General features: G+C 45.9%; 1 protein-coding gene across 7 annotated transcripts in view; it reads right to left on the bottom strand.

The window, feature by feature from the left end:
• Window positions 1-24143, bottom strand: part of LOC140398947 (RNA-binding protein 25-like) — a 227116-nt gene that overhangs the window by 62297 nt on the left and 140676 nt on the right. For all 7 annotated transcript variants that reach the window (XM_072487996.1, XM_072487972.1, XM_072487945.1 and 4 more), the window contains 5 exons: window positions 11625-11698; window positions 11388-11538; window positions 9863-10181; window positions 8464-8738; window positions 3272-3370 (listed from right to left, as the gene is read on the bottom strand). In XM_072487996.1, coding sequence (XP_072344097.1) covers window positions 3272-3370; window positions 8464-8738; window positions 9863-10181; window positions 11388-11538; window positions 11625-11698 — 918 coding nt within the window. The remainder of the gene's footprint in view (window positions 1-3271; window positions 3371-8463; window positions 8739-9862; window positions 10182-11387; window positions 11539-11624; window positions 11699-24143) is intronic.

Genomic DNA, 24143 nt, shown 5'->3' with positions numbered 1-24143 from the left:
TTAGTTTAAATCCTCCTTAGCACTAACAAACTAGTCATTGAAAGCATTGCTCCCACCTATCCTGAAATACAACCTGTCTGGCCTGTGCATGAACCACCTCACCCAGAAACAATCCCACTGCTATGGGATTCTAAAGCCCTCCCTCCTGCACATCTCTCCAGCCATAAATTCATCTGTTCAATTTCTATACTCACTTGAGTGTGACATTGGGAATAATCCTCGAGGTGTTGCTTGCAAGTCTACTTTCATTCAGCTAATTTTCTAATCAGCTCAATAATTCTACTTCAATTCCATGAGCTTCAACTTTAGAACATAGAACAATACAGCGCAGTACAGGCCCTTCGGCCCACAATGTTGCACCGGAACAAAAGCCATCTAACCTACACTATGCCATTATCATCCATATGTTTATCCAATAAACTTTTAAATGCCCTCAATGTTGGCGAGTTCACTACTGTAGCAGGTAGGGCATTCCACGGCCTCACTACTCTTTGCGTAAAGAACCTACCTCTGACCTCTGTCCTATATCTATTACCCCTCAGTTTAAAGTTATGTCCCCTCGTGCCAGCCATTTCCATCCGCGGGAGAAGGCTCTCACTGTCCACCCTATCCAACCCCCTGATCATTTTGTATGCCTCTATTAAGTCGCCTCTTAACCTTCTTCTCTCCAACGAAAACAACCTCAAGTCCATCAGCCTTTCCTCATAAGATTTTCCCTCCATACCAGGCAACATCCTGGTAAATCTCCTCTGCACCCTCTCCAAAGCCTCCACGTCCTTCTTATAATGCGGTGACCAGAACTGTACGCAATACTCCAAATGCGGCCGTACCAGAGTTCTGTACAGCTGCAACATGACCTCCCGACTCCGGAACTCAATCCCTCTACCAATAAAGGCCAACACTCCATAGGCCTTCTTCACAACCCTATCAACCTGGGTGGCAACTTTCAGGGATCTATGTACATGGACACCTAGATCCCTCTGCTCATCCACACTTTCAAGAACTTTACCATTAGCCAAATATTCCGCATTCCTGTTATTCCTTCCAAAGTGAATCACCTCACACTTCTCTACATTAAACTCCATTTGCCACCTCTCAGCCCAGCTCTGCAGCTTATCTATATCCCTCTGTAACCTGCTGCATCCTTCCCCACTATCGACAACACCACCGACTTTAGTATCGTCTGCAAATTTACTCACCCACCCTTCTGCGCCTTCCTCTAGGTCATTGATAAAAATGACAAACAGCAACGGCCCCAGAACAGGTCCTTGTGGTACTCCACTTGTGACTGTACTCCATTCTGAACATTTCCCATCAACCACCACCCTCTGTCTTCTTTCAGCTAGCCAATTTCTGATCCACATCTCTAAATCACCCTCAATCCCCAGCCTCCGTATTTTCTGCAATAGCCTACCGTGGGGAACCTTATCAAACGCTTTGCTGAAATCCATATACACCACATCAACTGCTCTACCCTCATCGACCTGTTCAGTCACCTTCTCAAAGAACTCAATAAGGTTTGTGAGGCATGACCTACCCTTCACAAAGCCATGCTGACTATCCCTGATCATATTATTCCTATCTAGATGATTATAAATCTTGTCTCTTATAATCCCCTCCAAGACTTTACCCACTACAGACGTGAGGCTCACCGGCCTATAGTTGCCGGGGTTGTCTCTGCTCCCCTTTTTGAACAAAGGGACCACATTTGCTGTCCTCCAGTCCTCTGGCACTATTCCTGTAGCCAATGATGACATAAAAATCAAAGCCAAAGGTCCAGCAATCTCTTCCCTGGCCTCCCAGAGAATCCTAGGATAAATCCCATCAGGTCCCGGGGACTTATCTATTTTCAGCCTGTCCAGAATTGCCAACACCTCTTCCCTACGTACCTCAATGCCATCTATTCTATTAGCCTGGGGCTCAGCATTCTCCTCCACAACATTATCTTTTTCCTGAGTGAATACGGACGAAAAATATTCATTTTGTATCTCGCCTATCTCTTCAGACTCCACACACAATTTCCCATCCCTGTCCTTGACTGGTCCTACTCTTTCCCTAGTCATTCGCTTATTCCTGACATGCCTATAGAAAGCTTTTGGGTTTTCCTTGATCCTTCCTGCCAAATACTTCTCATGTCCCCTCCTTGCTCGTCTTCGCTCTCTCTTTAGATCCTTCCTCGCTACCTTGTAACTATCCATCGCCCCAACTGAAACTTCACACCTCATCTTCACATAGGCCTCCTTCTTCCTCTTAACAAGAGATTCCACTTCCTTGGTAAACCACGGTTCACTCGCTCGACGCCTTCCTCCCTGCCTGACCGGTACATACTTATCAAGAACACGCAGTAGCTGATCCTTGAACAAGCCCCACTTATCCAGTGTGCCCAACACTTGCAGCCTACTTCTCCACCTTATCCCCCCCAAGTCACGTCTAATGGCATCATAATTGCCCTTCCCCCAGCTATAACTCTTGCCCTGCAGTGTATACTTATCCCTTTCCATCATTAACGTAAACGTCACCGAATTGTGGTCACTGTCCCCAAAGTGCTCTCCTACCTCCAAATCCAACACCTGGCCTGGTTCATTACCCAAAACCAAATCCAACGTGGCCTCGCCTCTTGTTGGCCTGTCAACATATTGTTTCAGGAAACCCTCCTGCACACACTGTACAAAAAACGACCCATCTATTGTACTCGAACTATATCTTTTCCAGTCAATATTTGGAAAGTTAAAAGTCTCCCATAATAACTACCCTGTTACTTTCGCTCTTATCCAGAATCATCTTCGCCATCCTTTCCTCTACATCCCTAGAACTATTAGGAGGCCTATAAAAAACTCCCAACAGGGCGACCTCTCCTTTCCTGTTTCTAACTTCAGCCCATACTACCTCGGAAGAAGAGTCCCCATCTAGCATCCTCTCCGCCACCGTAATACTGCTCTTGACTAGCAGCGCCACACCTCCCCCTCTTTTGCCTCCTTCTCTGAGCTTACTAAAACACCTAAACCCCGGAACCTGCAACATCCATTCCTGTCCCTGCTCTATCCATGTCTCCGAAATGGCCACAACATCAACAACTTTAGCTAACAGTTTCTCATGAGAAACTTCATCCAATACTCTCTGGAAATCCATATACATGACATTGTAGACATGTCTCTGTCCACTACTTTAGTCACCCATTCAAAAAAATTCTATCAAGGCCATTAGACACGTACTGCAAAGTGGTGGTTGAGATTTACATTAAAATAATTTTAAACGTCTAGAAATGACTAACCTTTGAACAAACAAAGTCAACTAGTGTTGCTTCTTCTTCACCAATGTATTCTATTATTTTTTTATTGATCCATGGTCTAATGCGTCGGTCCATCAAATTCTGTTAAAAGAAAAGTCAGCAGGTACAACAATCAAAATAATGATACTCAACGATAACCAGAGATTACATCAGTTCAATATTAATCTCACACCCTTTAACACAATCGATTCACACAGTATAGAAACATAAGTGGTGGGTTTGTACCCACAAATCTAAAAAGTGAGGGCAGCACGGTGACGCAGTGGTTGGCACTGCTGCCTCACAGCAGCGAGGTTCCAGGTTCGATCCCGGCACCGGGACACTGTCTGTGTGGAGTTTGCACATTCTCCAAGTGTTTGCGTGGGTTTTGCCCCCACAACCCAAAGGTGTGCAAGGTAGGTGGATTGCCCATATCTTTTCATTAAAACAGTAAAAAATATATACAAGGCCAAATGGTACAAACACTAATTTTATGTTGGAGAAACAGGGTACCCTCCCCTCAGTACAAACGTACTGGGGGGAGGGGTATACTGATTATTAAAACAGTTCACAACGTATTTCTGTAAAAACTAAATGGTACAAGCACTATACTTTGCACTGGTGAGACCAGATACCCTCGCCTCTGTACCAACAGAAGGGAAAGGATGAGGGGTGGTGGGGAGAGAGGGGAAAGGAGGGTGGTGGGAAGGGAGGGAGTCGGGGTGTTGGTGGAGGGCAACCCAAGAGGACACTGCCTGAACGATCTACGGAGGCAGAAAAATAAAAGAACCTTCAATTGTGATGTGCCAGATTACAGGAGTCCACCAGAGGGGGTGAGGGGCAACAGTGTCAGGCACAAGGGAGCCCCGCACCCCGCTACAGAACTAAATTGCTCCTAAATTGGAAAAACTGAATTGGGTACTCAATTTTTTTTTTTTTAAATCTCAAAAGTGGCAAGTTGTCAATTATACCCGAGTGCCAAGCGATAGAAGAGGAAATAACACACAACTCAATGTCTCAGATAAACTAGAAGCATTTTTAACAAACCAGGATGAAGGACGCATCTCAACAACCCGACTTCCCAGCCAAGTATACGTGGCAAAGTGGTTAGCACTGCTGCCTCACAGCACCAGAGACCTGCTTTCGATTCCGACCTTGGGTGATTGTCTGTGAGCAGTTTGCACCTTCTCCCATGGTTTTCTCCTGGTGCTTCAGTTTCCTCCCTCAATCCAAAGATGTATAGATTGGATGGACTGGCCATGCTAAATGGCCCCTTAGTGTCCAAAAGTTCAATCAGTATAAATCAGTATTTAACTTCTAACAGCAGTTTTTTAAAATTGAATGCAACAAAGGAAAATATCGGCAAATGGGGTGTTTTTAAAAAAAAAATTGGTGGCAGAAATCACCCAGATCTTGATGTGAACCAGCTGACAGGAAATACACAGTCGGACTTTTTCGCTACACGCTAATAGAGGAAGAAAATCATTACATAGTTTATTTGTTCTTACAGAACTGATCATGTAATTCATCACTTATATAAAATAATCTTTGTTGACAGATTTCTCAAGCATTTTAACCAATTGAAAGTGACATTTCTGGTGACAAACAGTTGCACCAAAGCAGCACTGATTTGTTCTGAATGGATAACACTTTCTTGAGCTGGGGGAGCCCTGAGCAAGGCCAGCATTATTGCTCAAAGTTAGATACCCAGAAAGTGCTTTCTTGAACTGTTGCAGTCTAGTTCTTTGTGATAATTTGATATAACTGTGGTTCCTATAAGAGAGGAGGCAGTCTTGGACTTAATTTTAGGCAATCAAGCAGCATCAGTGAGGGAGCATTTTGCAGATTACGATCATAACTCCGTTAGATTGATTCAAGATTGTGGCAAAGCACATTGATGGGCCTGAAATCAAAGTTCCAAACTGAGGAAGGTCGATTATAGGAAGATCAAGTGTGATTTGTTCAGAGTGGACTAAGAGCAGATACGTTGAGGTAAATCTGTGACAGAACAGTGGGACGCATTCCAGAAGGAAATACGGAGTACAGGGCCAACATGCTCCAAGAAAAAGCGTGGGACCAACAAATCCAGTGACCCCCTTGATATTGAGGGATAAACAATATTGGATGAAGAGAAAAAGAGAGGTTTATGGCAGGTATCAAGGGCTCAAAACAGCAAAAGCCTGAGAGAGAACATAAAAGGGAAATTAGAAGAGCAAAAAGGGGGTCTGGCAGGTAAAATAAAGGAAAATCCAAAGTTGTTTTACAAGTACAATAAGGCTAAAAGGATAACAAGGGAAAGAGTAGCGCCCATTAAGGACCACAGTGGTAATTTGTGTACGGAGCCAGAATGCATAGGTAGGATTCTAAATTAATACTTTATGTCGTTGTTCACTAAAAAGAGGGTAGATGTGGGTATCAGGGAGAACAACTGTGATAAAATTAAAGAAATTAGCATGGACAGAGAGGAGGTTTCAAGTGGTCGAGTAGATAAATTTCCAGGGCTGGATGAAATGCATCCCAGGCTGTGAGAGGCAAGGGAGGAAATAGCAGGGGCGTAGGCAATAATTTTCAATTCCTCTCTGGCCACAGGAGAGGTGCCAGGGAGGACAGCCAATGTGGTACCATTATTCAACAAGGAAAGGATAAACTAGGAAACCACCAGCCACTCAGTCTAACCTCTATGGTGGAGAAGCAATTCAGAAACACAGAATTTCTTTACATTTGGAGAAGCAGGGATTAATCAACAGTCACAGCATGGTTTTGTGAATGTCATGTCTGACCAACTTGGTTGAATTTATCGAAGAGGTGACCATATGAGTAGATGAGGGCAATGCATTTAAAAGTGCTTTTACAGGATGGAAAGAGGTCCTTCAGTCCATCGTGTCCATGCCAACCATCAAGCACTCTAATCCTATTTTCCAGCGCTTGGTCCATAACCTTTCACACAATGGCATTTCAAGTGCTCATCTAAATACTTCTTGAAAGCTGCCACCTCTACCACCCTTTCAGGCAACGAGTTAGAGGTTCCCACGACCCTCTGAGTGAAAAAGGTTTTCCTCACATCTCCTATAAACCTCCTGCCCATGACCTTAATTTATGCCCCCTGGTTATTGAACGCTTCATTAAAGGAAAAAGTTTCTTCCCATCTATCCTATCAATGCCCCTCATAATTTTATAAACGGCAATCAGATCCTCCCTCAGCCTTCTCTGCTCCAAGGAAAACAACCCCAGTCTTTCCAGTCTCACTTGATAGTTTATAGAATCATAGAATTTACAGTGCAGGAGGCCATTCGGCCAATCAAATATGCACAGGCTACGGAAATAACATTCCACTTAAGATCACACCTTCACCCTATCCCTGTAACCCGGTAGCCCCACCTAAGCTTTTGGACACCAAGGGGCTATTTAGCAGGCTATTCCACCTAACCTGCACTTCTTTGGACTGTCATATAAATGCAAACCATTTTTAATGTGATCCCAAAACTCTATCCCCTCATTTAAGCTTGGAACAAATTTCAGCCACACATTCACTCAAGACTTGACTGAAAACGTGGTTCAGCCCATTTTAAATCCGGAAGATCCATTTCAAAGGCTTGATCTAGATAACTAGAGCACAGCTTTGCCACACTGACAGCCGACTGTCAGCTAAAATTATTATTTAACCCTATGATTATTTTTTTGATTAAATAATCTTCAGACGTCTGAAGATGTTAACTCCTTATTGACACAGGGCCCATGAAAGCTCGCTGCCCTCTCTTTACCAATGGTCATTTTGAATTTCCATCAATAACCACACTTAATTCTGTCCTCATTCTGCATCCCCAAATCCACTTCAATGAGTGAAGAAGTCACTTAGTGCCTCTGCCATTCTGTGAATCCAACATTATTACCATTGCACAGCTCCTTGCTGGTTGATGCTTTGTAATTACAAAACTAAAAAAAAAAAGAAATATTTTTATTAAAAGCTTCCAGCTCACTGAGGCTTCAGGATAATTCACATCCAATAACCTGCTCTTAAAATTCTGCTCTCATTTTGGTAGCTGAGACAACTCATAAAATTCAGAAACATTAAAAATTAAACAAATCCACAATATTCTGAAAAATTCACCTGATCTCTCAATGTTAATGGTCCTTAAATTAATTCCAGGATCCTGATCAGCAAGTTCGCCAAAAAATAATCATAGAATTTACAGTGCAGAAGGTCATTCGGCCAATCGAGTCTGCACCGACCCTTGGAAAGAGCACCCCACTCAAGCACACAACTCCTCCACTCCATCCCCTTAACCCAGTAATGCCAATTAACCTTTTTGGACACTGAGGGCAATTTAGCATGGCCAATCCACCTAACCCGCACATCTTTGGACTGTGGGAGGAAACCGGAGCACCCAGAGGAAACCCACGCACACACGGGGAGAACGTGCAGATTCCACAGACAGTGACCCAAGCCGGGAATCGAACCTGTGACCCTGGAGCTGTGAAACAACCGTGCTAACCGCTATGCTACCGTGCTGCCCATAATCAGCTCCTCCTTGGGCCATACCGACCTGCGTACTAGATTTTGTTGGAATCTGCACATCAATTATTGAGATATATTGTTCAGACAGTGGCAAAGGTAATAAAGATTATACCAACAATCAGAAGTGGAAAAATTGACTGATTTCAGTACCTCTATCCAACCCCAAGAGGAACTAATGATTACTGCTATTACAGCAGAAATCTATTAACTCAACTAGGCCATGATCACATAGGAATTTCCTATCTGTAGGGCTAAAACTATCAATTGTGTAAACCAATTGAGCCAAAGGAGTCTGGGTTGTTTCATCCTCCCAGCCAGCATTTACACTTGATCCCTTAACTTGGCTGAGTGCAGAAATTAAACTTTCAAATTGTGGGATCAAACCAGTCACTGACATCACTCAAGACAGTGACCTAGTAGTACAAGAGTGCATTGCACCACTCATTTTTTCACTGTCAAGATTTGTTTAATTCATACTTTTACACTAATGCGTCCCTTGAACCACTATGGTAAACAGCAGATTGTGTATTGAATGACACATTGACTCCATTTATGCATCAATGTCAAAGCTGTACAACCTATATTTCTCTTCACAAATAATCTCCAATGATTTGGGAAATGGATACGTTATCATGCTTACCAGTTACAAACCCTCACAAATAAAAGTAGAGAAGCGTACCGTGTCCACAATAGACCAGTCAAGAGGATACGCAAAGAGTTCTGGTTTAGCTGTTGGGATTTTCTCAATCAGATTTTTAATGTGTTTTCGTTTCTCTTCAGTATTTACATTTCCCTTGGAGGCACCCTTTTCGTCCTCTGAATAATCCAATGGGACAAGTTTCCGCTTACGAGGAACTTCATCACTATCTTCATCATCAAACTTATTGAAAACACTATCAACCGGAAGTTTCTTTCTTTTGACTGAAATTGTCTGACTCGGACTACTGGAACCACCTAAACAGAAAAGGATAAAAATCACATTCAGATTCACGAGTCAATTCACGGTTTGTTGGGACCATATCACTTCCATTGCTTATTACCATTAATGTAGACCTGAAGTCAAATTACTCAAGTTAACTTACTTGCTCAACATTGAATATTTGAATATAAGCAGTCTGTCAACTCCCTGGTGAAAATGCTGCAAAGACAATTTTGTGTAGTTTCCAGCTAAAGGTTTAGGACACCACACTGAAAAATGGAACAGTTCTCCCACTTGGAGGATTTGGTGTCAGATGTCAAGCACTCACTCACTGCTATAAAGAACATAAATGAAGCTACATCCACTCTGCACTACACGTGAGCAGCACCCATAGAAACAGAAATTGGGAGTAGGCCATTTGGCGCCTCGAGTCTGATGCGCCATTCATTATCATGGCAGATCATCCAAGTCAGTAATCCACTTTCTCCCTCATATCCTTTGCTCCATTTAGTCCCAATAGCTAACTCCTGCATGAAAACATATAATGTTTTGACTTCAATTGTTTTCTGTGGTAGCGAATTCCACAGGCTCACCACTCTCCGAATGAAGACATTTCTCCTCATCTCAGTCCTAAATGATTTACCCTGTATATTCTACTGTGTTCCTTAGATTTGGACTCCCTGACACCAAGTCCTCCGAGTTGGAGAACCGTTCCATTTTTCTGGACTCCCCTACTATCAGGAACATCCTTCCTGCACCTACCCTGTCTAGCCCTGTAATAATTTTATAGGTTTCTACGAGATCCCCCCTCATTCTCCTAAACTCCAGCAAATATAATCCCAACTGACTTAATCTCTCCTTGGGTCCACCATCCCAGGAATCAGTCTGGTAAACCTTTGCTGCACCTCCTCTGTAGCAAGAACATCCTTCCTCAGATAAGGAGAGCAAAGTGGCACACAATATGCCAGGTATGGTCTCACCAAGGCCCTTTATCTTGTTTGTCTGTGCTCAAATTGACTCCAGATCCCGAAAGTGAAAGAACAATGCTTAAAAGATTATGAATGCTTAAAAGATTATGAATGGGAAACAGCAATTTCAAGAAAAACAACTTGTTATCTTCAGCAACAGTTGTATATAGTGTTAATTTATAGTGCCTTACCTAATTTGAGACTCAGCCCTATTTTAGGCCGCTGCTCCTCTTGCTGTTGATCTGGAGAATTCTCATGTGGAATGATAATGCCACAGGGAGATTCATCTGCTGGAGTATTGGGTGTAGCATTTCCGCTCGCTGATGAAACAGAGGGGACAGAACAAATAGGGCGCAAGGTGGGTTTAAGGCAGGGCTTCTGTTCTGGCTCTTCCTCCTCTTCATCCAGTCGCTCCTCTTTCTCTGTCTTCTCCTCTTCCTCCTCCTCCTCTTCAGATTCTGGTTCTTGCTTGATTGGCTGTTGCCGCCGCCTCTCTGCTTCCTGTTCCATCTGTTCACAATAGAATTATAACATGTTATTGGCATCAAGTCCACTCCTTCCACAAACCATGTACAAATTACATCATCATGAAACCTAACTTCCTGGGCAGATATTTCTCATCTACCCAAGGTCAGTAGCTAACGGGCCCACCAGGTTCCTTGTTTGCATGGAAGCTATAGTGGGCACATTCGCCAAGCCATCAGAATAAACCGGCTATTTTCTTTTAGAAACAAAATAGTGGGTTTATTCTGATGGCTTTATACTCTGATGGCTATCACCATCAATGGTGCAAATATATGCCTTGCCATGGTCATTTCATGCACCACGGGTTTGCCCAGAGTGGCTACAGCAGAACAAGTAGTATGGTTCAGAAAGAAATGAATTAACTCAATTACACCAGCCTTCCTCTTAGCTAGGCATTTAATAATGTTCAAACAAGCAACCAAATAGATTTGACTAATCTTACTAGGATTTAACATTTCCATTAGTAAGAAAATGTGTCTTTCGTTGCGGGCTGTTCATTTGTCTTCTACTTCCATACCAAATTAAGCCTTGTTATTGCTACATTATGTCCTTTAGCATTGCAGTAAGTTATACATTCAAAGAATATTTTCACAATTTACAGTGAAAGAGGTCGTCATTCGGCCCATCGAGCCTGCACCAGCCCCTGAAAAGTGGGAGCACCCCACTTAAGCCCACACCTTCATCCCATCCCCGCAACCCAGCAAACCCATCCAACTTTTTGGGACACAAAAAAATTCCCTAGATTTCAAAAGACTTCATGGCTATGATAAAGTTCACATATTTTGAGGCTTTTTTGATTATTGGTAGTCTGTTAAACATATGGTGGCGCGGTGGCAGAATGGATAGCACTGTTGCCTCACAGCACCAGGGGCCCAGATTCAGTTCCGGCCGAGGGTGAGTGCCCGTGTGGAGTTTGCACGTTTTCTCCATGCCTGCGTGGGTGCTCAGTTTTGCTCCCACAATCTAAAGATATGCAGGTTAGGTGGAGTAGCCGTGTTAAATTGCCCCCTAAATGTTAGCTGGGGTTACGGGGTTCTTTCGGAGGATCGGTGCAAACCCGAAGTGCCAAATGCGATAATAGCTTTGCTATTTTATATCTTAATTAAAATGCTTATTTGTAAATATTCCTATGTTACAGATTCAGAATAGCCCATTCAATTAGGCAGTGACTCATATTCAGCTGCTTTTTACCCTTTGAAGCTCGGCATCTGGGTCAGGATGTCCTTCTGCCAGTAAACGCTGTCGAATCTCTTCATGTTCCTCCTTCTCTCGCTTGCGATCTCTTTCATCTGCTTCTATTTCTTTTTCTCGATCCCGTAAGCGCTTTTGCAAAGCACTCCCTCTAAGATTAAAAAAGGAAACAATTTCACATAACGCAGACACCAAAACGTACGCTGATTTTGTAAACAGGTTTGAGATTAAATTTACCTGTAATATTTTGGATCATCGCGGTCGTCGTCGTAATCTTCCAAAAACTCTTTCAGTCTTTTTGCTTCCTTTGCCTGTGTAGAATCATATTGCATTCAATTACAAGTTATCGCCAAAAGGATTGCTATTTTTAAAAATTAATTTGTGGGATGTGAATGTCACTGTCCAGACCAGCATTTATACCCATTACTAGCTGCCCTTGAAAAGGTGATGAGCTGCTTTCTTGAACCGCTGCCGTCCCGGAGGTGCAGATACACCCACTGTGCTGTTAGGGAGGGAATTCCAGGATGTTGACCCAGCGACAGTGAAGGAACAACAATATATTTCTAAGTCAGGATGGTGAGTGACTTGGAGGGGAACCTCCAAGTGGTGGGCGTTCCCACATATCTGCTGCTCTTGTCCTTCTAGATGGTAATGTTCTTGGGTTTGAAAGGTGCTGCCTAAGGATCCTTGGTGAATTCCTGCAGTGCATTTTGTAGATTGTTCACATGGTTACCACTGTCCATCGGAGGTGGAGGGAATTGAATGTTTGTGCAAGGGGTAGCAATCAAGAGGGCTGCTTTGTCCTGGATGCTGCCAGGTTTCTTGCTTTGTTGGAGCTGCATTCACCCAGGCAAGTGGAGAGCATTCCATTACACTCCCGACTTGTAGAAGAGTGCGCAGGCCTTGGGGAGTCAGGTGTTACTTGCCACAGGATAGAAAACATAGAAAAAATAGGGGCAGAAGGCCATTCGGCCCTTCAAGCCCACTTCCCTATTCATTACCTGCAGGAAGTGCTGCCATCTCCAGCTCCTCCAAGACCGAGTTAGGGAACTGGAGCTGGAGTTGGAACAACTTCGGATCATTCGGGAGGCAGAGGGGGTCATAGATAGCAGCTTCAGGGAATTAGTTACACCAAAGATTGGAGATAGATGGGTAACTGTAAGAGGGACTGGGAAGAAGCAGTCAGTGCAAGGATCCCCTGCGGTCGTTCCCCTGAGAAACAATTATACCGCTTTGGATACTTGTGGGGGGGACGACTTACCAGGGGTAAGCCATGGGGTACGGGCCTCTGGCACGGAGTCTCTCCCTGTTGCTCAGAAGGGAAGGGGGGAAGAGGAGCAGAGCATTAGTAATTGGGGACTCGATAATCAGGGGCACAGATAGGAGATTTTGTGGGAGCGAGAGAGAGCGAGAGAGGGGGAGCAGCCCCAAGTCGTGGTCCACATTGGCACTAACGACAAAGGTAGGAAAGGGGACAAGGATGTCAGGCAGGCTTTCAGGGAGCTAGGATGGAAGCTCAGAACTAGAACAAACAGAGTTGTTATCTCTGGGTTGTTGCCCGTGCCACGTGATAGTGAGATGAGGAATAGGGGGAGAGAGAGCATTTAAACACGTGGCTACAGGGATGGTGCAAGCGGGAGGGATTCAGATTTCTGGATAACTGGGGTTCTTTCTGGGGAAGGTGGGACCTCTACAGACAGGATGGTCTACATCTGAACCCGAGGGGCACAAATATCCTGGGGGGGGGGGGGGGGGGGGGGTGGAGAGATTCCTTAGTGCTCTTTGGGGGGGTTTAAACTAATGCAGCAGGGGCATGGGAACCTGGATTGTAGTTTTAAGGTACGGGAGAATGAGAGTATCATAGATTATCATAGAATTTACAGTGCAGAAGGAGGCCACCCGGCCCATCGAGTCTGCACCGGCTACCGGAAAGAGCACCCCACCCAAGGTCAACACCTCCACCCTATCCCCACAACCCAGCAACCCCACCCAACACTAAGGGCAATTTATCATGGCCAATCCACCTAACCTGCACATCTTTGGACTGTGGGAGGAAACCGGAGCACCCGGAGGAAACCCACGCACACACGGGGAGGACGTGCAGACTCCGCACAGACAGTGACCCAAGCCGGAATCGAACCTGGGACCCTGGAGCTGTGAAGCAATTGTGCTATCCACAATGCTACCGTGCTGCCCCTAGAGAGGTCAGGAGTGCAGATTTGATGTCGCAGGAGGGGGCCAGTGTTCAGGTAGGTGGTTTGAAGTGTGTCTACTTCAATGCCAGGAGTATACAAAATAAGGTAGGGGAACTGGCAGCATGGGTTGGTACCTGGGACTTCGATGTTGTGGCCATTTCGGAGACATGGATAGAGCAGGGACAGGAATGGATGTTGCAGGTTCCGGGGTTTGGGTGTTTTAGTAAGCTCAGAGAAGGAGGCAAAAGAGGGGGAGGTGTGGCGCTGCTCGTCAAGAGCAGTATTACGGTGGCGGAGAGGATGCTAGATGGGGACTCTTCTTCCGAGGTAGTATGGGCTGAGGTTACAAACAGGAAAGGAGAGGTCACCCTGTTGGGAGTTTTCTATAGGCCTCCAAATAGTTCTAGGGATGTAGAGGAAAGGATGGCGAGAATGATCCTGGATAAGAGCGAAAGTAACAGGGTAGTTATTATGGGAGACTTTAACTTTCCAAATATTGACTGGAAAAGATATAGTTCGAGTACATTAGATGGGGCATTTTTTGTACAGTGTGTGCAGGAGGGTTTCCTGACACAATATGTTGACAGGCCAACAAGAGGCGAGGCCACGTTGGATTTGGTTTTGGGTAATGAACCAGGCCAGGTGTTGGATTTGGAGGTAGGAGAGCACTTTGGGGACAGTGACCACAATTCGGTGACGTTTACGTTAGTGATGGAAAGGTATAAGTATACACCGCAGGGCAAGAGTTATAGCTGGGGGAAGGGCAATTATGATGCCATTAGACGTGACTTGGGGGGGGGATAGGTTGGAGAAGTAGGCTGCAAGTGTTGGGCACACTGGATAAGTGGAGCTTGTTCAAGGACCAGCTACTGCGTGTTCTTGATAAGTACGTACCGGTCAGGCAGGGAGGAAGGCGTAGAGCGAGGGAACCGTGGTTTACCAAAGAAGTGGAATCTCTTGTTAAGAGGAAGAAGGAGGCCTATGTGAAGATGAGGTGTGAAGTTTCAGTTGGGGCGATGGATAGTTACAAGGTAGCGAGGAAGGAGCTAAAGAGAGAGCTAAGACGAGCAAGATGGGGACATGAGAAGTATTTGGCAGGTAGGATCAAGGAAAACCCAAAAGCTTTCTATAGGTATGTCAGGAATAAGCGAATGACTAGGGTAAGAGTAGGACCAGTCAAGGACAGGGATGGGAAGTTGTGTGGGGAGTCTGAAGAGATAGGCGAGATACTAAATGAATATTTTTCGTCAGTATTCACTCAGGAAAAAGATAATGTTGTGGAGGAGAATGCTGAGACCCAGGCTATTAGAATAGATGGCATTGAGGTACGTAGGGAAGAGGTGTTGGCAATTCTGGACAGGCTGAAAATAGATAAGTCCCCGGGGCCTGATGGGATTTAGCCTAGGATTCTCTGGGAGGCCAGGGAAGAGATTGCTGGACCTTTGGCTTTGATTTTTATGTCATCGTTGGTTACAGGAATAGTGCCAGAGGACTGGAGGATAGCAAATGTGGTCCCTTTGTTCAAAAAGGGGAGCAGAGACAACCCCGGCAACTATAGACCGGTGAGCCTCACGTCTGTTGTGGGTAAAGTCTTGGAGGGGATTATAAGAGACAAGATTTATAATCATCTAGATAGGAATAATATGATCAGGGATAGTCAGCATGGCTTTGTGAAGGGTAGGTCATGCCTCACAAACCTTATCGAGTTCTTTGAGAAGGTGACTGAACAGGTAGACGAGGGTAGAGCAGTTGATGTGGTGTATATGGATTTCAGTCAAGCGTTTGATAAGGTTCCCCACGGTAGGCTATTGCAGAAAATACGGAGGCTGGGGATTGAGGGTGATTTAGAGATGTGGATCAGAAATTGGCTAGCTGAAAGAAGACAGAGGGTGGTGGTTGATGGGAAATGTTCAGAATGGAGTTCAGTTACAAGTGGCATACCACAAGGATCTGTTCTGGGGCCGTTGCTGTTTGTCATTTTTATCAATGACCTAGAGGAAGGCGCAGAAGGGTGGGTGAGTACATTTGCAGACGACACTAAAGTCGGTGGTGTTGTCGACAGTGTGGAAGGATGTAGCAGGTTACAGAGGGATATAGATAAGCTGCAGAGCTGGGCTGAGAGGTGGCAAATGGAGTTTAATGTAGAGAAGTGTGAGGTGATTCACTTTGGAAGGAATAACAGGAATGCGGAATATTTGGCTAATGGTAAAGTTCTTGGAAGTGTGGATGAGCAGAGGGATCTAGGTATCCATGTACATAGATCCCTGAAAGTTGCCACCCAGGTTGATAGGGTTGTGAAGAAGGCCTATGGAGTGTTGGCCTTTATTGGTAGAGGGACTGAGTTCCGGAGTCAGGAGGTCATGTTGCAGCTGCACAGAACTCTGGTACGGCCGCATTTGGAGTATTGCGTACAATTCTGGTCACCGCATTATAGGAAGGACGTGGAATCTTTGGAGCGGGTGCAGAGGAGATTTACCAGGATGTTGCCTGGTTTGGAGGGAAAATCTTATGAGGAAAGGCTGATGGACTTGAGGTTGTTTTCGTTGGAGAGAAGAAGGTTAAGAGGAGACTTAATAGAGGCATACAAAATGATCAGGGGGTTAGATAGGGTGGACGGTGAGAGCCTTCTCCCGCGGATGGAAATGGCTGGCACGAGGGGACATAACTTTAAACTGAGGGGTAATAGATATAGGACAGAGGTCAGAGGTAGGTTCTTTACGCAAAGAGTGGTGAGGCCGTGGAATGCCCTACCTGCAACAGTAGTGAACTCGCCAACATTGAGGGCATTTAAAAGTTTATTGGATAAACATATGGATGATAATGGCATAGTGTAGGTTAGATGGCTTTTGTTTTGGTGCAACATCGTGGGCCGAAGGGCCTGTACTGCGCTGTATCGTTCTATGTTCTATTACAATCATGGCTGATCATCAAACTGAATAGCCTAATCCTGTTTTCCCCCAAATCTTTTGATCCCCTTTGCCCCAAGTGCTATATCTAACTGCTTCTTGAAACCATACAATGTTGTGGACTCAACTAATTCCTCTGGCAACAAATTCCACAGGCTCACCGCACTCTGGCTGAAGAAATTTCATAGAATCATAGAATTTACAGTGCAGGAGGCCATTCAGCCCATCAAGTCTGTACCAGCCCTTACAAAGAGCACCCTACTGTAGCCCACGTATCTAACCTATCCCCGTAACCCAGTAGATTTCATAGAATTTACAGTGCAGAAGGAGGCCATTTGGCCCATCGAGTTTGCACCGGCTCTTGGAAAGAGCACCCCACGCAAGGTCAACACCTCCACCCTATCCCCATAACCCCACCCAACACTAAGGGCAATTTTGGACACTAAGGGCAATTTATCATGGCCAATCCACCTAACCTGCACATCTTTGGACTGTGGGAGGAAACCGGAGCACCGTCCACAGGCTCCCCTTCATCAATTCTACACCCTTGAAGAATTCCAGTAGATTTCATAAGAATCATAGAATCTAGAGTGCAGGAGGCTATTCAGCCCATCGAGTCTGCACAGGCCCTTGGAAAGAGCACCTAACCTATTGGACACTAAAGGGCAATTTAGCATGGCCAATCCACCTAACCTGCACATATTTGAACTCTGCCGATAAGGGCAATGGAAGATAAGGCAACAAAATTAACTTCGAGTCAGAGGTCTACATCACAGAAAAGGCCCTTTAGCCCATCGCATCTGTCCGTCAAAAACAACCACCTATCTCATTTCATTTTCCAGGACATGGGCCATAGCCTTGTCTGCTTTGGCAATGCAAGTGCATACCAAAATAGTTAAATATTATGAGGATCTCTGCCTCCATCATACTTTCAGGCAGAGCTCCAGGCTCCTACCACCCTCTGGACAAAACATGTTTCCTCACATCCATTCTAAACCTCCTACCCCTTATCTTAGATCCCCTGGTCATTGATCCCTCCATCAAGAGGAACAGTTTCTTCCCATCTACTCTTTGTTCCTCATAATTTTATATACCTCAATCATGTCCCCCTCAGTCTTCTCTGCCCCAAGGAAAACAACCCCAGTCTATATAATTAAAACTCTACAGCCCAGGCAACATCTGGTAAATCTTCTCTGCACCCTTTCCAGTGCTATCACATCCCCCTATAATGTGGATTCCAAAACTGCACACAATACTCTAGCTGTGGCCTAACCAAAATTTTGTACAGTTCCAGCATAACCTCCCTACTCTTAAACTCTATGCCTCAGTTAATAAAAGTAAGTATACCATCTGCCTTCTTAAGCACTGTATCTACCTGCCCTGCTACCTTAAGGGAACAGGGCACAAGCACACCAAGGTCCCTCTGATCCGTGGTGCTTCACAGGGTCCTGCTGTGTGTCATGTAGTCCCTTGCCTGGTTTGTCCTGTCCAAATGCATCACCTCAGCATATCCGGCTTGAATTCCATTTGCCACTGATCGGCTAATCTGACCTGCCTGCCTATATCCGCCTGTAATTTGAGGATATCCTCAAGGATAGAATGATAGTGATGAAGGTTTCTTTGTGTATGGATATGTGTGAGAGTGGGCACGGTGGCCATCTTGAGTGGGCCTGGATTCGAGGCATAGTTGGAGTTCCTCGCAAGGGGGATTATGGCTGATTCTAGCAGGGGGATTCCTGAGGCCCTCTGTCAGGCTGGTTACGTAGAAAGTTAGGGGGTTAAATGATCTGGTTAATAGGCCCCGGGTGTTTTCCCCTTAGAACATAGAACATAGAAAAATACAGCACAGAACAGGCCCTTCGGCCCACGATGTTGTGCCGAACCTTTGTCCTACATTAATCATAGATTAACATTGAATTTACTGTGCAGAAGGAGGCCATTCGGCCCTTTGAGTCTGCACCGGCTCTTGGAAAGAGCACCCTACCCAAACTCAACACTTCCACCCAACACCAAGGACAATTTGGACATTAAGGGCAATTTATCATTGGCCAATTCACCTAACCCGCACATCTTTGGACTGTGGGAGGAAACCGGAGCACCCGGAGGAAACCCACGCAGACACGGGGAGGACGTGCAGACTCCGCACAGACAGTGACCCAAGCCGGAATCGAACCTGGGGCCCTGGAGCTGTGAAGCAATTGTGCTATCCACAATGCTACCGTGCTGCCCTTGAGAACAAATAAATCTACACTATCATTTTACTGTAATCCATATACCTATCCAATAGCTGCTTGAAGGTCCATAATGTTTCCGACTCAACTACTTCCACAGGCAGTGCATTCCATGCCCCCACTACTCTCTGGGTACAGAACCTACCTCTGACATCCCCCCTATATCTTCCACCATTCACCTTAAAGTTATGTCCCCTTGTAATGGTTTGTTCTACCCGGGGAAAAAGTCTCTGACTGTCTACTCTATCTATTCCCCTGATCATCTTATAAACCTCTATCAAGTCGCCCCTCATCCTTCTCCGTTCTAATGAGAAAAGGCCTAGCACCCTCAACCTTTCCTCGTAAGACCTACTCTCCATTCCAGGCAACATCCTGGTAAATCTTCTTTGCATCTTTTCCAAAGCTTCCACATCCTTCCTAAAATGAGGTGACCAGAACTGTACACAGTACTCCAAATGTGGCCTTACCAAAGTTTTGTACAGCTGCATCATCACCTCACGGCCCTTGAAGAGTTTGAGCACAGAGGCAGAGAGGCAGTCTTCTTGCAGGAGACGCATTTGAGGGTTTGTGATCAGTCGAAGCTAAGGAAGGGATGGGTGGGGCAGATGTTCAATTCAAATTTTGATTGGAGGCCGAGACAAGTTGCGATCATGATTAACAATGAAGGTTTTAAAACAGCCAGCATTTTGATGGTGGGCAAGGTGGTTGGGGGGGGGGGGGGGGGGGGGGGGGGAGAGGAGCAGTGCGTTATGGTGAGTGGGGTGGGGTGTTGGCGAGTGTGCCAGTGGTTTTATGCATCAAATTGGGACACGGACTTTATCAAGAAGGTGCTGGCAGCCATCCCCGAACATGACTCACATCAGTTGATTTTGGGGGAAATCTCAACTGCGTATTAGATCCGAGGATACACAGATCGCGTCCCAGATCTCTGGGTGCTTCTGAGATGGCGAGGGAATTGGCAGTGTTTATAGGTGTCAAGCATGATTTCCCCTTCATATATCCATGCCGACTCTGTCCGATCTTTATTGATAAGTAAAAAAAAAAATCACACTTTTAATCGAGCTTTGCAAAGAAATCAAAAACAGCTGCTAAATTTCTAAACTTCTATTTTTTTTTACACAAAAGCTCTACCAAACAGAATTGCAAGTTTAACATGCACAATTGCCTTACTTACTTCTAGGATTCCAAAGATTGTTAATATTGTCGGTCTGAGTGTTTTACATATTAAGATGTCTTTCATACAATCTCTTCATTTTGCTATTTATTGCAGTTTGTGTAACTTACATAGCTACATAGAAGATAGGAGGAGTCCTTTTGGCCCTTCGAGCCTGCCCCGCCATTCATCACAATCATAGCTGATCATCCAACTCAATAGCCTAATCCTGCTTTCTCCCCATAGCCTTTGATCCCATTCTCCCCAAGTGCTATATCCAGCCGCTTCTTGAATATATTCAATGTTTTAGCATCAACTACTTCCTGTGGTAATGAATTCTACAGGCTAGTCATTCTTTCGGTGAAGAAATGTCTTCTGATCTCTGACCGAAATGGTTTACCCTGAATCCTCAGACTGTGACCCCTGGTTCTGGACACACCCATCATTGGTAACATCTTCCCTGCATCTACCCGGTCAAGTCCTGTTGGAATTTTATAAGTCTCTATGAGATCCCCCCCCCCTCATTCTTCTGAACTCCAGCGAGAACAATCCTAACCTCGTCAATCTCTCCTCATATGACAGTCCCACCATCCCAGGAATCAGCTTCTTACTCTCTTGTTCTCTGTCCCTTGACTTAGTCTGCTGCTTGAATTATTTCCCTTTCATTTTGGGTCAGAATTTTTTTTTAAAATGTTTTTATTGAAGTTTTTACATTTCGTACACTGTACATTCGGTAAAGATAAGTGCGTCGGTTACAAAGTACAAGTCATTTTCCTCCAACAATTCTCTTCCCCCCCTTTTTTTTGTTTCAGGGTCCTCTACTGTACAAAATGGAAAGTTATCTGCTGTTTACATGTGAACGGTGCACTCCCCTTCCCCCTCCCCCACTTAGTTTTTTTTTGTCCCTCCCACTCCTGTTTTCAGCATTTCTTTGTGAGTTCCTTTTCTTATGGCCTTTTTCTCGGCCCCGTGGCCTTTATCAGCTGCTTCCCACCCCCCCCTTTCCTGTTGTTCCCTACTGTCCCATTGTCTCCGGTGCGTCCCCCCCTTCGAACAGGTCATGGAACAAGTTGGTAAATGATCTCCACGCTTTGTGAAAGCCAACCTCTGACCCTCGGATAGTGAACTTGATCTTATCCAGGTGGAGAAATTCTGATAGGTCTCTGTCAGCCAGTTTGCACTGTGGGTGGTATTGATTGCCAGCCGAGCAGTATTCTCTGGTGGGCAATTAAGGAGGCAAAGGCAAGGGTGCCGGCCCTCTTCCCCATGAATAGTTCTGGCTGGTCCGATACCCCAAAGACTGCCACTTTTGGGAACAGCTCCACCCTCAGCCCCACCACCTTGGACATCACTCGAAGGTTGTCCAGAACATATGGGCATGGTTGGCAGGGCCTCCCTGACACCGTTCACATTTGTCATAGAATCATAGAATTTACAGTGCAGAAGGAGGCCCATCGAGTCTGCACCGACCCTTGGAAAGAGCACCCTACACAAGCCCACAACTCCACCCTATCCCCGTAACCCCAACTAACCTTTTTTGGACACCAAGGGCAATTTAGCATAGCCAATCCACCTAACCTGCACATCTTTGGACTGTGGGAGGAAACTGGAGCACCTGGAGGAAACCCACGCAGACACAGAGAGAACGTGCAGACTCCGCACAGCCAGTGACCCAAGCCGGGAATCGAACCTGGGACCCTGCAGCTGTGAAGCCACTGTGCTACCCATGCTACCAACTCCGGGAAGAACCTGTTCATTTGGGTCCTTGTGGTGTGTGCTCAGTGCACCACTTTCAGCTGCACAAATCTTAGTCTTGCGCATGAGGACAAGTTGGCTCTGCATAGTACTTCGCTCCTATTTCTGTCCCCATCTTTTCCTCCCATTATTCCAGTATCTCGTCCAGTGGGGAACACGTCCTTTCCAACAATCGTCCATACAGGTCCCGACCGTCCGCATCCAGTAACTCCTCTAGCATTGTGTCTCTCGGAATTCATGGCTATGCTATTGTCTCCTTGAAGAGAATAAGTTTTTGATCTGTAGATGGCGGAGTTCGTTCCCATTTGAGTTCCAATCTCTGTCAGTTCCTCTAAGGTTGTCAGTCTGTCCTCCATGTAAAAGTCCCTAACCGTCAGTGTGCAGTCCCTAACCGTCAGTGTGCACCCCCTCCCCTCCAAAATCTTAAAGGGAGCGTCAAGCATGGCTGGTGCAAACTTATGGTTGCCGCAAATGCGGGCTATGATGGACATTTCGGTCAGACCGAAGTGCTGTCTGATGTCTCCAAGTTCTCAGAGTAGCTACTAGCTACCACCACTGGACTTGTTGAGTGTTTTGCTGGCGGGCATGGGAGCGCTGCTGTGGCAAGGGCCTGGAGAGTCGGTCCTGTACAGGAGTCTCTTCCATCCTTTGGGTCAGATAATTGCAACGTGCTGTTTAAGGGAATTGCTCAGGACTGAAATTTGCATTCCCTGGTGCTCGAAGGTACAATGGAACAATTTTCCACACCTTCGATTTCGGCGTGAGAACAGCTGGTGAGTCAGTTTCAGCGGGAGCGGTGCAGAAGTGGCTGCTGGGAGGTAAGTCTGTCCTTTAAAAGCACTTGTCTTTGCAGGGGCAGGCCAGTCGATTTCGGCGGGAGTGGAGCTGGCTGGTTAGTCAATTTCAGCAGGAGCTGAGAATTTTTCTTTTTTTTTTTTAAATTAGTTTTTTAGGCGGGAACAGGAAGTCGACCCGCGGACGTCTGGGAAGACCCTCACCAATAAATTCTGGTGGAGAGGAAACCCGAGACACTACACGTGTAGTGTCTCCCACCCGCCCTCCTCCTCTAACCTAATAATAAAACCCATTGGTCGGAGGTAAGTACCATATTTTATTATATTATTATTATTTTTGAAAAAATTTAATTTAGTTGTTAGCCAGATCTTGGTAGAAAGTTAGAGGAATGGCAGGGAAGGGAGTGCAATGTTCCTCCTGCAGGATGTTTGAGGTGAGGGATGCAGTTAGTGTCCCTGCTGATTTTACCTGGAGGAAGTGCTGCCATCTCCAGCTCCTCCAAGACCGAGTTAGGGAACTGGAGCTGGAGTTGGAAGAACTTCGGATCATTCGGGAGGCAGAAGGGGTCATAGATAGCAGCTTCAGGGAATTAGTTACTCCAAAGATTGGAGATAGGTGGGTGACTGTAAGAGGGACTGGGAAAAAACAGTCAGTGCAGGGATCCCCTGCGGTCGTTCCCCTGAGAAACAAGTATACCGCTTTGGATACTTGTGGGGGGGGGGGGGGGGGGGGGGACGACTTACCAGGGGTAAGCCATGGGGTACGGGCCTCTGGCACGGAGTCTGTCCCTGTTGCTCAGAAGGGAAGAGGGGAGAGGAGCAGAGCATTAGTAATTGGGGACTCTATAGTCAGGGGCACAGATAGGAGATTTTGTGGGAGCGTGAGAGACTCACGTTTGGTATGTTGCCTCCCAGGTGCAAGGGTACGTGATGTCTCAGATCGTGTTTTCCAGGTCCTTAGGGGGAGGGGGAGCAGCCCCAAGTCGTGGTCCACATTGGCACCAACGACATAGGTAGGAAAGGGGACAAGGATGTCAGGCAGGCTTTCAGGGAGCGAGGATGGAAGCTCAGAACTAGAACAAACAGAGTTGTTATCTCTGGGTTGTTGCCCGTGCCACGTGATAGTGAGATGAGGAATAGGGAGAGAGAGCATTTAAACACGTGGCTACAGGGATGGTGCAGGCGGGAGGGATCCAGAGTTTTGGATAACTGGGGCTCTTTCTGGGGAAGGTGGGACCTCTACAGACAGGATGGTCTACATCTGAACCTGAGGGGCACAAATAACCTGGGGGGGAGATTTGTTAGTGCTCTTTGGGGGGGTTTAAACTAATGCAGCAGGGGCATGGGAACCTGGATTGTAGTTTTAGGGGAAGGGAGAATGAGAGTATAGAGGTCAGGAGCACAGATTTGACGTCGCAGGAGGGGGCCAGTGTTCAGGTAGGTGGTTTGAAGTGTGTCTACTTCAATGCCAGGAGTATACGAAACAAGGTAGGGGAACTGGCAGCGTGGGTTGGTACCTGGGACTTCGATGTTGTGGCCATTTCGGAGACATGGATAGAGCAGGGACAGGAATGGATGTTGCAGGTTCCGGGGTTTAGGTGTTTTAGTAAGCTCAGAGAAGGAGGCAAAAGAGGGGGAGGTGTGGCGCTGCTAGTCAAGAGCAGTATTACGGTGGCGGAGAGGATGCTAGATGGGGACTCTTCTTCCGAGGTAGTATTGGCT

The sequence above is a fragment of the Scyliorhinus torazame genome, chromosome 2 (assembly GCF_047496885.1).
Source record: "Scyliorhinus torazame isolate Kashiwa2021f chromosome 2, sScyTor2.1, whole genome shotgun sequence".
In the NCBI taxonomy this organism is placed as follows: domain Eukaryota; kingdom Metazoa; phylum Chordata; class Chondrichthyes; order Carcharhiniformes; family Scyliorhinidae; genus Scyliorhinus; species Scyliorhinus torazame.
This window is presented reverse-complemented; position numbering and strand designations above follow the sequence as displayed.